Below are 15,215 nucleotides of genomic sequence, written 5' to 3'. Positions count from 1 at the left end.
TCCCGGAATCACTGCACTGAGAAGAGGCCGCCCGACCAGGAACACTGGCCTTAGGCTATTGCCTCAGTAAGAAATAGACTGTATTGAATGTGAGGCATCTCCCGTGTTTGGTCTATTTGTTACAACAGTTTAATATCACTCCCAAGTAGTAAACTAGGGGGGAGAATCAGGTCCACAGTTTTTCGTGCAACTGGAAAAGGAAATAGTCTGAGGCTGCGTGGCATGCACACACCTCCAAGTGTGTTCCAACATCCAGGCTTGAAGAGGGACCACGGGGCCTCCATTTCGGCTGCTGGCGATGTTCTCCAACAGGAGCAGAGAGCCTGATGCCACTGAGGCTATTGGGCTCTTAGCTTGTCCACTAATAACAATGATCATTTGATCCTCGTTGACGCTCCATCCCTTTGATCTATCTTCTATTGATTAGAATCACGGTCGGGATGAGAGGGTGAGGGATTAGTTCATTCAATACATCAATACATGCCTGCCTCACTGGGGCTCTGGAGACTTAGGACATGGAAATGAGAATACAGTCCACGTGATGTCCCTGGAGGGGTGACACGTCAATTGCCAGATCAGTTCCATCCTGTGCATGGGTGGGAGGATGGTGTTCATGGCTGGGACACCAAACACTGTAACAGACCATAAACCCAAAGGTCAGGGGCACAGTATGAGTGCAAAGAATGGGGGGGGGGAGGAGATGCTCACATGGGATGGTAGACGTAACACATGGTAGGTGTGCAGATCTATAGGAGTAACATCTCGCATACCTCTGAAAGCCTACAACGGAGTATTATTCATAACCCAGAGTCCTTCCTCTGAACCACATCTTGGTACCAGGATTTTCCTTATGACCAAATCCCAAAAGACAAAAGAGAAGCAAAGGGGAACCACTGGGCAAACAGCTGTGACGTAAAAAGTTAGAATTTATTATGGAAAATCTCCCTGGTATTTTTGGGTTTTTTTGTTTTGTTTTGTTTTTTTTGGTTAACTGGTGCCTGGTGGGTGGTAGCCAGTCATTGGCAAGCACACAAGATGGGGTGCTCTGCCTGCCTTCAGTGCAGCCAATAATTGCCCATAAAAGGTCCCCCCCTACTTCTTCCCTTCCTCCCTTCGGACTTCATGGGTAAGCTCGGGGGCTTGTGAGGTCATTCGCCACCCTCCCCACCACCCCCCCGCCCAGGTATGTAGGCTTTACAGTGATTAGAGTCACAGTTTAAACCATAATCCACACTAACACAGTCCCAGTTTGGGGGGAAGCCAAGGTTTCCAGCATGTGAGAGAAGAAATTTACACAAAATACAAGTATATATCTATTTTTTGCAACAAAAAGAAACTATTTATTTGGAATATGCATTACCAGTACAAATTAGGAGACTGTAAAGCCTACAGCATGTTAGCATCATTAGAGAACACAAAAGTTCAGTTGGAATCAAAAGGGACAGAAGCCCCTGCTCTCACAGAAGCAGAAAAGCTTAAACTTTCAAAACCAAAACAGAGCAGAACTTTGCAGGTTTATACTCTGAGTAAGAACAGGGGAGGGGAGCGGGAGAATAAAACCAACAACCGAAGGAAAGCACTTCAAAATAATTGGAAAAAAAGGAATTAATAAGAGAGAAAAGGGGGAAAACATTGAATGTTTTATTCGTTTTAACAAAAGGAAAAAAAAAAGTTTACAAAAAATAAAAGAGTCCAGAAAGCTTTGAGCTGGGTGTTGAAACCATAAAGGTGATGTGAAAAGCTCGTCATTATTTTGTTGACTCAGGAGCAGGCGAGCAGGTGTCTGGGGCAGAAACACCTGCGGCGCACTATTCCACGGTCCCGCATCTTTGCCTTCACTTCTCTTGCTTATGTTCTAGGGGCTTTCTGGACACTTAATCATTTGTTGAATGAAAGATGTTTAAAATAAGTTTCTTCCAGAGAATACTGCTTTCTTTTCTCCTATGACTAATAAAAACATTCCAAACCAAGCCGGTTTAACCATTTGCTTTTCAGTAGCCAGAAGGTAATTAAGAGGTACGCTGTCAAGGCATCAAACTCCACCTCTCAGCATTAAAAGGAGAGCACTGAGTCAGGCTCAGGTTCTCGACTCTTCATCCAAAATTGGGACTCAAGGGATCAGCAGGCCGACTGACCCCAGGGACAGCCTCCCGGATCTAGTCTAGGTAGCCCGTGGCGCATCACACCAGGACTTCTGTGGGATGCTTCTGGAAGAAAAAAAATCCTTTCTAGTTGTAAGAGGGCTCCTGGAATGTTGTTATTAATCAAGAAGAAAGAAAAGAAAGCACTTTGTCGTGACATTCACAGTCAACAAAGGCAAAAAGGGTCTCCCTACCTTATCAAAGATCTCCTGGGCCAATTCCTTGAACTTTTAAAGGGCCAAAAGGAGAAAACCCAGGTCCCTGATGGTGTTTTTTCTCAGGGACTGCCCCACACTCCGGAAATGCAGGTGAGTGATGGGACATCCACATGGGCTTCATCTTTGTCTTTGAGGTCAACTGAATTCTGGAGTGAAGTAGAAGTACAAGGAAACTGCCTACTCTACAAATGTCATTTTTTTCACATCACCTCGTATACATATGTAAGGAATAAAAACAGCAAGATCATAATCCTGACCAAAAAAAAGCCCCCCCAGTAAAACAACCAAAAATAACACACAACATAATTTTTTTTTTATATTTTAAAGAGCAGGAATAAAGAAAGAAAAGAATTTATTTCTGGGTCTCAAAGTTAATAAACATAACGTGTTAGGTTGTACCTATTATGCTCACTATCCCAACCTTTTTTTTTTTTTTTTTAGTTTACAAAATGAATTACTGTCACTTTTAAACATTGTGAAACAGGAAATGAATGTGCACAACTCGACACTTTTCTAGCATTCTTGAACTAATTCACAAATGCAAGAAAATAAAAGAAAAATGGGGGAAATGATTAATGTAGGTAGTTTGGTGTTAAAAACGAACGCAGGAATGATGCGTATTGTCACAGAAATAAGAGGGGGAGCCCCCCCCATCCTGTTTTGCGTGCTATGAGGGTCATTTTTAAAATTTTTATTATAAACACTATTAAATTCAGACCGCTTTTTTGGTTTTTTTTTTTTCTTTATCTGAATATACAAGAACATTCATTATCAAATGTTCATCATCAATACTACAAAGAACGAGACACAAGTCGCAAGAAACAATGGAAAATGTTAATAAAGCTGAAAGAATTGTTGAGTATTTTTTTGTATTTTTTTTAAGTTTTTTTCTTAAATTTGAGTTTCTGTAGTTTCATCTTTTTTTGGTATCGAAGTCAGGTTTTTCTGGGCAGAAAAATAAAACTCAGAAGGAAAAGGGGGGGAAGGTATGTGACAGAAGGCAACCAGCAAATAAAGAACCACCACCACAGCAAAATTAAAAAAAAAAAAAATGTAAGGAAGGTGCCACTTGGCAAAAGTACTGTGTCAATTCCACGCCAGGGGGAGGAGTTAGGGGTGAAAAAGAGGTTGAGATGGAGAGTTACAAGGTGGGCAATCCCAAGGGCTAGTATTACTCAGGGGAAATCGGCTGCCAGGGACAACGGAATGCTCCCACTCCCATTAGTAAATGCAGGAGTCCTGGGGCACATTTTGGTATCTGCAGGATTGACCTAATATGAACTCCCAGGGAGCTGTATTTCCAGAGGCACGCTCTTCCCATCCCCTTCCTTCTGCGGCCAGAGTTCCCATGCTTTGCTTACTGTCGGGGGATCTGGTGGCTGCCATGTCGGACGTGACGGTGGGCATGGGGGTAGGTGGTGGGAAACTGTGGAACAGAGAGGTCTGAGCGGGGAAGATGCTGGGCAAGGTGAGAATCAGTGCAAACTCCTGTGGGGAGAGAAACTATCTGCAAATGTAGCTCTGCTCTGATCTGTTTCAACAACTGAAAATGGCAATCGTTCCACCCAAATCTGAAATCATTCTTCCTGTTGCCAAGAGAACCCTTCCGGGTCTCTTCTGTACTTTGCGTAGTCAGGCATGTGATCCAGCCGTACTCCTGCGTGGGTAGTGCAGACCCCTGACACTGAACAAGGTTCTCCACTGGCTCCAGGACTATGGAGTTGTCACAAGATGGCTCCTGCCAGGAAGCCCCTCGACCAAGCTCTGTTCTGACTGGGGCACAGGTCAGTAGACACAGTCTTTCCACTGCTCTTAGTCATCAAGGCATAATTCCATCTTGCCAAAGATTTACTTTTTGCCTTTCCTTCAAATTCACACACCTTCCAGTTTCTTAGGTAACCCCTCTCCCCCACACGCACACAGGAGCAATTTCTATTCATTGCTGTAACACCATGCACAATGTCCATGACCTCGTTAGCGGGCCATCCTTACCCCTCAGGGTCTTCTCTCTCTTCATCCAAAATTGGGACTCAAGGGATCAGCAGGCCTCTCAAGCAGAGTAGATGTGACAAGGGGCTAAGCACTTACAAGGCCACGTACTGGATTCAAATACAAACTAAGAGAACCGGGTCCTATTTTCCTAGTGTGGAGACTTATCTCTAGTCTGTGAAACCAAACAGACCAAAACCAACAAAAAAGCAACAACAATAGCCCTTCTTCTCTTTGTCATCACGGCAATGACACCAGGGTACTGATGGTAATCAGAAGTTGGAACAGGAAAACCGTATATTGCCCCTCCATGGCACAAACCAATTTATCTCAGGGATGACACTTCCTCTGACTTCCCGTTTACAGATGGGATAGGAATGAAATCAATTCCTTCAGTCTCTCACAAGCCTCTTGGTAAGCCAGGCATCATAATCCCCATTTTACAGAAGAAGAAAACGAGGCACCGAGAGATCTGACCACCTCCCACTTAGAGTCAGGTTACAGAGCCACCATCTTTATCGCTGGTGCAGCTGGCTAAGAAGAACGTAAGCTCAGGTGACGCTACAGAATAGCTTTCTAGTAGACTCTCCTCTCGGATATTCCCAGGAAATAAAAGTCACCGTGACAGTTTCCCTGAAAACATCATCTCCTCTTTTCCCATCGCTCTCAGGTCTTCAAATTAAGCTAGCAAAATCTGCCTAAGCCGTGTCCTTCTCCAGCCCCTCCAGAACAAGAATGTGGTGCCATGATAACACTTTGGATCATTAATGCAACGCCCCTCATATAAAAACAAAAACCAGAACGGAACCAAATCCATTACAGACATTGTAAGTACTGTGTGTGGCTCCCTGAGCGCTCCAGAGGTGGTGGCAACAGGAACAGCGTGGGCGGCCAACCTGGCCTCCTCCATCATGATCAAGTCCCGTGTATGTCGTTCTGGTGTATGGCCATGCTGGGGGGCTGCAGGTCCTGGAAGCCCCAGGCACATACTGTGTCTGTGTCGGTGACCTTCACTCAGAGTTGCTAATTCCCTCTCCTGGGCTCACGAGGCAAATTCCTACCGTCGCTAATGTGGGTCTTTGCAGGTGGCCCGTGACTGATGGGGAGGAAATGAATGTTTGAGGCCCCGCATGCGCTGACATGCGCCTGGGTGTGCACGCGCACGTGTGTGTGTGTGTGAGAAGGTTTAGTTGAAGGGTTGCAGGATAAGAACCTTCTACTCCTTAGTGGTTCATTCATCACCATGCCCACTCAGATCTGGCTTTGCAGTAGGTTCAGGACATTGCTTACTATGTGTGACGTGGTCTCCAAAGACTGTGCCTCTGAAACCAAGAGCTGTTAGGAGGAGGAGGAGGAAGCCTCCAAGAATTCTGCCCTTCTTGTTGCTTACGTCCTCTCCTGCTGCTCGACTTCCTGCCTGGGGATCAACCTAGTGGACCTGAGACCGGAAAACGTGGCACCTTTAGAAGCCCAGCTACGGCAGTCCCCGGGGCACAGCTGGGGCTGGGAAGGAAGAGGAGGAAGGGTTCTAAGCAGAACCGGCCCAGGGAGGGAACAGCAAGAGGGGGCAGGGGGCCTGGAATGAGTGGGGCAACGTGGCGCATTCCTGCTAAGAGGTAGTGAGAGTAAGAAGAGAAACGAGAAGGGCTGCCTGTTAACAGGGGGAGCGAGGGATCCGAGTGAGGTAAATTTGGCTCCTCAAACCACCAGCATGAAAACATACAAACACGTTTATTATTTTCTTTCCTCTTTAAATTTCTCTAATTGTTGAAAATACCCTTCCATGATGTCATTGAGGGCAGGGACCCAGGGAGTCTAGGACAGAGGGGGAGGGGGCAGGAAAGATGGCGGACACCAGGCTGACAGCTGGAGGCAGGGAAGGGTGGCTTCTACCCAGAAAAAAAAGGGAAGAGAGTATAAAGAAGTGTCCAGATTGGCTGAAATAGCATCCCAAAGAAGAGAAGAGAAGGAGACTCTTATTGTGTTTGCTGATTGCTTCGACCTCCAGTCTGACCGCTTCAGCGTTGGGAGAGAAACCCTCCCTCCTGGCCCTGTCCCGACTGGGGCACAGGGTCAGCCGGGATGCGATTGCTGGGAGATCAGTTGGAGGTATCAGAGTGAACACTGCCAGGGCCTTCTGTAGGGGAGGTCACTGATGAAGGGGTAGTAGCATCCTGCCAACCTCCATTAGCCTAGAAGGGAAAAAGGGAGACAAGTCAGTCCTCTGAGATCGGGTGGCCATTTTGAGCAGACAATGACAACAAGGCAACTTGTGTAATGGGCCTAGCACAGTGCCTGGCACATGGGGACACTCCTCAGCGGGGCAGCTGATCTTGTGGTTGATAATACACCCTCCACCCTCAGATGAGTATGGGTCCTCCCACTGAGCCTTTGGACACTAGGTGAATACCTCCCACTTCTCAAAGATACTTTGAGTCAGTCCAAGCCTTCAGATGATCACTCTGTGGGCTCTCGTGGAGTGACAGGTCAAGGGAACCCAAGTTCCAGTTCTGAGTCTGGCAAGGACTAGCTGTTGACTCTGGTGAAGCACTTCCCCCTCTTTGGCCTTGGGTTCCCCTTCAGAAAAATAAAATGGTTATCCAAATGTCTTCTAAGGCTTTTCCCTGCATGTTCCGTATGTTACAGGATTCCAGGCACCTGTTCTGTGCAAGGTTCTGTACTACTTGCTCCTGGGTATATAACGATGAATGAGAGACAGCTCATGTCCTCAAGGAGGGGGATAAGACATGCATATGAATGAACTATAATTCAAAGCAGGGCCTAATAATGGTACAGCCCCACTGTTATGACAGTTCAGATGAAGGCAATATCCCATCTTGGTGGAGCATCAGGGAAGAGGTACTCTTTGAGGTGAGCCTTGAAAAGTACAGAGGGTGATTCAGGTGAATCAAACAGGTGAAACAGAGGTGGACTAAGGACTGGTCTGCATAAATATATCTAGAGAGGGGGTGAGCTAGGAAGCTGTAAGTATGATTTACGTTTATAGACCATTTTTCTAAGATTCTGAACCCAGAAGCATCCAAACAATGGGACTGTTCTAAAAGGATTTGTTTCAATGAACACTCCTGGCCAAAAATATCCCAACATTAAAATAGTTGAAGGATGATTTGTTGGGAGTGGTTAACTCATGAAACATAATTCATGATTGTTTATGTATTTGAAAGCATCGAAACAGAAGTGTGCTGAAATGCCTTTTTTCCCCTAATTGCTGTGTTCCTTTGAAGTTAATAGACCTCACCTCTGAAAGTGTTCATGTTGAACAGAGCAGGTCTTAGGCATTCCTGGTAAATTATTTTCTACTGTACTCTCCACTCATTTTATTCCCTGAAACACTTGGGGTGCAGACGGCAGGTACTATTATTGCCATCTTGGAGGGACCACAGCTTATACTCTAGCATAATCCATGGTACTGAGGAGCATGCTTGACACCTAAGTGCTGGCAAACCTGTGTTCATGTTTCATGAACAAGTGCGAGAGAGAAAAGCAGACTTCTGGCTTATGACTGAGACACACAGGCTTCTGAACCTCTGAATCTGGGCTCCTTTCTCTCTGCCCTTCTCATCCACTTGGCTTTTTTTTCCCCCGCACTGGCTCACCCAAATGATGCTCTAATTTCCCCAGGAAAGCCAGGCGCTGAATTCATAGCAGCTCTTAACCAGTTACCTCTGCATGAGGATAGATTTTTTTCCCCCATACCTCACTAAAGAGCAGGTCTGGATACCAAGAGCACAAAGGGTCATCCTGGACAATGCCAAGGGCATTCCACCTCAATCGGGGACCCATGAATAATTGCTCAAAACTCCAACACTCCATCTCCTGAGGTAGTCAGGTAGCTCCTTCTGCCCCCTCTCCCTGCCCAGCACATTTCTCCTGCTGTTGGTGAGGGATCAGAAGGGGATCAATGAGGGGGAAATGGGAATTCTTTCTTTGCTATCTTTCTGGGGCCATGACTCTGTAGTATGATCAGAATCAAGAACAGAATTAATTCCGTGTCCTAATGCAGGCTGATCACAGGGGTGACAGGAGCTTAGTCTCCCTTCCCAACCAAGAACATGTATTCTGGTGCCATTTTAGGCAGATGGGGAAGAGCCATTATATTTATTTTACCCCAAAGAAAATCCCGTCATGTCGCTTATCTTTTCTGATTACAAAAGATAAGCTCATACAGTATTTTTTAATAGAGTATTTGCAATTCTATATGCGATGTAATATTTGGACAAGAGAAAAAGCATGAAACACACAACGTACAACACCCATAATCCTACCACTCAAAGACTAACAACAGCTGTTAGCATTCTGATACCTGTCTGTCCCAATCGTCCTTCTTCATATGTGTGTGTTGACCAGAGAGACAGGTGAGTCAGTAAGTAACTAGCCAGCTATGTGGGTGTATGTGTATGTGTTTGTTTGTTGAGTGGTACAGGGTTTTAGGAAAACCTGACAGAGGTTCCTTGAGTGTCATGATGCGGACAGTAAAGTGCTGGTACAAGAGGAAAAAACTCACGTATCTTAGGAGCGATCCAGTGGGAGACAAGGAGATGCGGAAGATCAGGGAGGCGGTCAGCGTCCGAGGCATGGGACGCGCCACAGAGGAGTCTCCCGACCTTGCTCGTAAGGCACCACTATTACCATTATTTAGCCATGCTCCAATTTCATTAAAATAACAATAAGTGGTGCCCCCAAATAAAGCCATTAGTCAAGAAAATGAGCCCTGTGGCGTCTCATTAGGAGGGACCCAGCAAGGCATTCTACATGGACCAGAAGTTTCCGGGAGACTCCTTTTGATTCGTGTCTGAGATGAAATAACTCAAACAGGAGACATCTGAGAAAGTTTTGTCTTCTCAGACCAGTGCACACGATGCCAGAGGGTACAGGGAACTCACAGATGGCAGAGACAGGAATTAGTTCAAGCTGATATCAAAACTGGCATTTTAATTACGCTAGTTGGCCTGGTGAAGGAGAATACAGAAGAACTTCTACTAAAAACAAATAATGTATGGTGACTAACATAACATAATAAAATAAAAAGAAAACCCCAAAATCAATCTCTTTGGCTGCCTTTTTTTCCAGTCCCACTCCCCCCCCACCCCGCCAACAGATTGGGTGACCAACCGTCCCAGCGTGCCCAGGACCCCACCCCACCCCTTGTTAACACTGAAATCCCATACTCCCATAACCCCTGCCTGCCCCCCCAGAGCCAGGAACACTGAGAGGGCTGCTCATCCTCCCCCCAGGATACCCCGCAACGAGCCCCTGCTTCTTGCCACATTCAGGACACTGTGGCCTCCGGATTTCAAGTCAGAGGACAACCAGCCCTTTCTGGAACACGCATGCCCAACACTGGCACCAGCTGAAGGATCCCTTTCTCTGGAGGCGCTTTAGACCCTGGCCAGGGTCTGCTGCCCCTTCCTTGCTGCTCACACCTCACGATCGGAAACTGCGAGCACGCCCCACGGAACCGGGTTTCCCGTACATCACTCTGGCCACTTCAGCTCTATGGTGCCGGCTTTAACGTAAGCCGTTGGGAGGATGCTGCGTCTTGGGAAACGGCTGACCTCGCTTACTGGCCTTAACCTTGGGGAGCTATTCCTGCCCTCTTCCTGACTGCGGGTGCATATTAAGTGGGAAACTCCGCCTTTGTGTGTTTATTTATCTCTCAGGTGGGAGCAGGGAGCGTACGGGATGGTCTCATTAGCAACCGCGTAGGGGTGGCAAATAAGACTCGTTTTTATTTTTCTTCCGCACCCCAACTTCTGCCTTCACTCTCCGATGCAAAGTCCCTGTTACAACAGACATGCTCACTCCAAGATGCTGACACTGGAAACGCCCAGGAGGCCTTACAGGGGTGGGAAGGTGAATTCTGCAAAACCACGTGTGTCCCTATTATCTCCACAAACATCCCTAATGGAAATGTGTTTACATTTGCACCTAGTCCTACAGGTAATTCTGTGGCCTGCAGATGCTGGAAGCGAGACCTGATCTCACATTTAATTCTACTAGAGGAAGCCTAAGCCGGCGGCAGGCTCTTCCTGGGACGTCAGGGAGGAGGCGGCTAACAGAATGTAAAATTAGGATAACATGCAGCCGGTTTCCCAGATAAGAAAACCTGGACTTCCCAACACAAATCCAAGAAAGGTATCTGGGAACAAAGTATCTCAGAACGAAAACGACTATGTACATCCTACCCGAATGAATTTGGCACCTAACTGATGTATACCCAACATTGCTGGGACCACCTCTAATGGGCAAGGCACAGCTTCCTGGTGGAGGCGGCACAGCGAGCCCCCTGTGACGCCAGGGATGGAGCACTGGTGGATGGGGGCAGCCACATGGCTTCTCCTGACCAAACACGAGAACCAGGAACCGCACCTGAAGCCCTGACCTCTCTCTCCTCGGCCACCTTCCTGAGCGCGGACAGGAGCCACCCTCCTCTCCCTCGCCGCGGAGGACGCAGTGGTGTGGCGGCCGCTGGGCTGAGAGCCGCCGGTCCCATCCCCCGCTCCTTCCTGCTCTCCCTCTGAGCTTCCCTTAGCAGCACAAAGTTGATGCAGAGAATTCATCACCTGATGTGACAGCCCAAGCGAGCCCGGCACTAAGAAACTCTCATTTGCAACCCAGAAATGCGCTGAGGTGCCACAAACTGGCTGATGTCAGGACCAAGTAGAGCTAGATGTGCATACGGGCCAGATGCCATTACCAGAGCTGCTTTAGCATGGGTGAGGACGCGTAGGTGCTCCAGGCCTTGGTGGGGCCGGCCAGGAAGAAGCACAAAGAAACATGCATGCACCCACTCTCCCTCTCCAGGCGCGCACGCACGCACACACACACACACACGCATGCACACACACACACACATACCCAGTGCTGCTCAGGGGAGCCGTCAGCTCACCCAGTGCAGTCGCATCCTAGATCCACCACTTTTCCAGGAAGATGGAAGAACTAGGTTTTCCTGATATGCACATACTTTCAACATTATACAGCGGGTGTTTACCAAAAGATGCTCAGGGGCAAAACGATGCTGTTGGAAAGTCCCCTCAGGACAAAAAATTCAAAATCCCCCTGGGAGGCTTCACAGTGGTAAGCAGGTGCATGCCCAGGCCGACAATCTCCAGCCCCGTCTCTAGCTGCCACCAGAACCATCCTTCCAAAATGTTATTCTGATCTCCCTCTTTCACCTGCAACGGCTTTGCACCCGCCTCAAGATAAGGTTCAATGTTCTCGTCGGGCCCACAATGTCCTTGATCTTGCTCACTCCCCAACCCGATGCTCATGTTTAATACTTGAGCCACATCAGGCTACTAAGAAATTCCTCTAACAGAGCAGTCATTTCCTGCCTGCTTCTTTCTCCTTGAAGACTCCACTCATCCAATTTTGTGCCACTCACACCTTGGCTGGTTTTCAAGACTGAGGTGAAGGATTATCCTTGTGCCCCTATCTGCCCCCTGACAATGTCTCTTCCTCCCACCCCCCCGTGCTCCCGCCCCCCCACCCCCCCTCCGTGTTCTCTGTATGCATCCGTGCTGCCATATTGCATTTGTTCCTTTATGTGCCTGGCTCACCTACCAGACCATGACAGCAGGGCTGGGGACTCATCTTTGTTTCCAAAGTGCCTACCACAGCACAGATTTTAATAAATATCTCTTGGGGGGACATACAAAGAAGTAAATAAATATTCAGTGGCAGTACAATAGTCGTGCTCCATTGTGGGTCTGGAGAGATCCACGGTTTCAGACCCAGGACCTCCACAAGTTCAGTCTATGTGTGAAGAGCCGTGTACACCTAGAAAATACTCAAGCCCTGAAGAAAGGCAGTGCTAAGGTTCAGGGTAACTTCTACAGCTAGGAGTGAACTTTCTAAGCGGGCATCAAGGAGATCTGGTACTTCAGAGCTGATCCCAAGGAAGGAAGGATGATGAATATTTACACTGCTCTGTTCCTCTACAAAAACAGTTGAAAAAACACTGCATCCTGCCTGTCGCAGCTCCGCGGCTCCGCACACCATCTCACTGAGGAGCGTTCTCCCTGGGCCACGGGCAGGAGGAAGGTATCATCAGCCCCTGCATCCGGAACGGCCTCCCGGTCGCCTCCTCAGTGGAATCACAGACATGCATGCAGCAGACGCCGTCCCCGCGTGGCCTGTGGGGACTGGCCCCATCTTGCCCCTCTCCGAGGCTGACACCCACATGCAGATGCAGCTTCTACCTTGCCATCTGCGATTGGGGTTGCCAGATAAAACCTAGGACACCCCCCGAACTTTAGATAAACAATAAGGAACTTTCACACTAGTGTAAGTCGGTCACGTGCAGTGTTTTCATTGGCTAGATGCGCGCAACTCTATTTGGGATTGACGTCTACACTCAACCCCTAAAATATTTTATTCTGGCTTCCTCTGGTACCATAGGCAACTCAGAATCAGTGTTGCTGCGTGTCCCGTTCTGACCTTTTGCTCCTGTATCTTCGCACAGGGGCATCTTGGCTACGCCAAGCCTCCCTCTCCCGAGTCCACGCCTGCTTCTGCATCATTTGCTGCTCTTTCTTACAGGTCCGCTGACACTGCGAGAGTGACTTGCTCTTGCAGTGTGAATCCTGCTCTGGAACCCCAGCTCGCCCACTGCTACCTGCCACGTTTCCCTTCAGTCTGTCCCGGGCTGCTGGCTCCAGAATCCCTGCTTCCAGGGTCCCCTGACTGTTGTGGGCGTCCTCCCTGATTGCCACCTGCCACTAGGTCAGTCCCTGGTGACCTTACAGCCAAGTCCCACCACCACATCCCTTCCTAGCCTGGCTCCGCCACAGCCCCCTGAGCACTGAGATTTTGCTCCGAAGGTCTGTATGTGAAGAAAAACCGGCAGTGAAGCAATCACTCCTGGTAGAGGACGGATACCCTGGCCAGCCAAGGCTTCAGCAGGGCAAGCTGCTGCCAAGAAATAATAGATTTCCCACTGCCCAAGTGAGATTCCGTCTTACCCTATAGCGAAGTCCAGCGAGAGGCCCTGTGCCTTTGCCTGTCCCTCCCTTCTGGTCTCCAGAAATCCACGTCATTGTCCACGGCCCGGCCTGAGAGTCACCTCCTTCCTTCTTCAAGACACACCATCACCCACTTCCCTACATGCCGGGACCCCAGACTTTGTGACACTTCATGCTGACATTTAACCAGGTACAGCATGCATTTATTTGTTTGTTTGTTTGTTTATTTATTTATTTATTTAAATATCTATGTGAGCACCAGGTCTTACTCATTGTCATCATTTAATTCGGAATTCCACAAATAAGTATCCAGTGTCTACCTTGTGATAGATAAGACACCTTTTTTTTTTGATCTGACGTCTGCTCTCTCCTGGAGCTTCCTGCCTTGTGGGAAACAAGACATTTGATAAATCATCAAAAGGACAAATGTAGATTCTAGATGGTAGTAAGGGCTAGGAGAGTACGATGGGGACCTCACTGTGGTTGGGCTTCTGGAAAGTCAGCCTAGAGGTGACCCGAAAATAGACAAGTAAACAGTGGGGTAAGGAACCCCCTGGGCGGAAGGCGAATCCTTTCTAAAGGCTCCAAGGAGCTCCAAGAAGGCCAGAAGCAATGGAAGGAAGGAGGAGAAGAGTAGCCAGGGCAGCAAGATGGGGTCGGAGGGTGGCAGGGCTCAATGGTGCCAAGGCTTCGGGCCACGTCAAGGGTTTTCATTTGGACTCTCAATGAGATGATAAATCATTCAGCCACAGACCAGCGGAGGACAAGGCTCACATGTCATAGAGGGCCGCTCAGTGAAGTACTTGAGCTGAACGCAGAGAGAGATGAATGCTTCGAAAGCCTCCCCTGGTGCCCTGGCCCAGGAGGACATGGCCATCTGGTGGCCGGCGCCCATCCTAACTGCACCACTGGGCAGGGACTGTGCTAGTAAGTCTCTGACTTTGGTCGATGAGTATATAATGGTATATAAACCCAGTGGGAGCTCCTAGTCCTACTTCTCAGGTGAGGAAACTGGGACTCAGGAACCAGAATTTGCCAGACTCAGTCCCTGCTGTATGCCACTGCTTTTGGACATTTCAAGTTTCGAAAGGTCAGGCTGTGTGACCATGTGGGCACCACATGCAGAGCACGGCTCAGGGCTGAAGGCAGGGGACTCATGGTTGCAGTTCACCTTCAGGGAATCTTTGTGCTGTTTAGGAAGATGATAGAACCTATGAACCACAGGACCGGCCTCAGAAAAGTCTTTTAGGGGATTCTAGTATCTCCCACTCCTAAGCCTCAATTCACCTCACCAAACTTGGTTTTGGACAAGACGAACTCCCCTGGGGTTATACTTCTGAGACACCACCATGCATGCTGCCATCTTGCTAGTTGATACTAAGTTATCGTAACTGGAAATGCAGAGTCCTGCTCTAAGATCTATACAGTGAATTGGGTATTCATCCACTTGGTATGAATATGAACTCTCTCTGACCAGTCACTGTCTCCAAACTCATCTGGCATGCACTCAAGCTGCTGTCCAATGGGTGACAGTCAACACCCAACCACAAGACCATCAAGGGCCATATCGTCAGGGCGTGCTGTCACCCTGCCTGTGCCCAGCACCACACAATGGAAGTACACACGTAGGTCAACTCTGAGATCAAGATCTACTCTGGCACCTTCTTAGCATCATCCTTTCTAATTCATCTGTGATTAAGGCCCAAAATGAATACTGCCATGTAAGGCTCTTCAGATACACAGGACGGTTTGGTAGAACCTTTCATGGCTTGCACAGTAGTGTGCATTTCTAGGCTTATGGCTGGGTTGTTTTCTTATTTCTGTTAAAAGTACCAGTTGGACAGTTACACATAATGTTTCCATGTCCCACAGATTTATGGAGT

General features: G+C 48.1%; 1 protein-coding gene across 5 annotated transcripts in view; it reads right to left on the bottom strand.

Moving 5' to 3' along the window:
• Positions 1-1,324: 1,324 nt before the first annotated feature.
• The window catches only part of PBX1 (PBX homeobox 1), a 284,693-nt gene continuing 270,802 nt past the window's right edge, over positions 1,325-15,215 (bottom strand). For all 5 annotated transcript variants that reach the window (XM_035010056.1, XM_035010053.1, XM_035010055.1 and 2 more), the window contains one exon: positions 1,325-6,540. In XM_035010056.1, the coding sequence (XP_034865947.1) occupies positions 6,448-6,540 (93 nt within the window). In that variant the 3' untranslated portion in view covers positions 1,325-6,447. The remainder of the gene's footprint in view (positions 6,541-15,215) is intronic.

Source organism: Mirounga leonina, unplaced genomic scaffold, assembly GCF_011800145.1.
Source record: "Mirounga leonina isolate KUSES-001 unplaced genomic scaffold, KU_Mleo_1.0 Mir_154, whole genome shotgun sequence".
Classification (NCBI taxonomy): domain Eukaryota; kingdom Metazoa; phylum Chordata; class Mammalia; order Carnivora; family Phocidae; genus Mirounga; species Mirounga leonina.
Note: the sequence above shows the minus strand (reverse complement) of the source record. Positions and strands in the feature narration are given on the sequence as shown.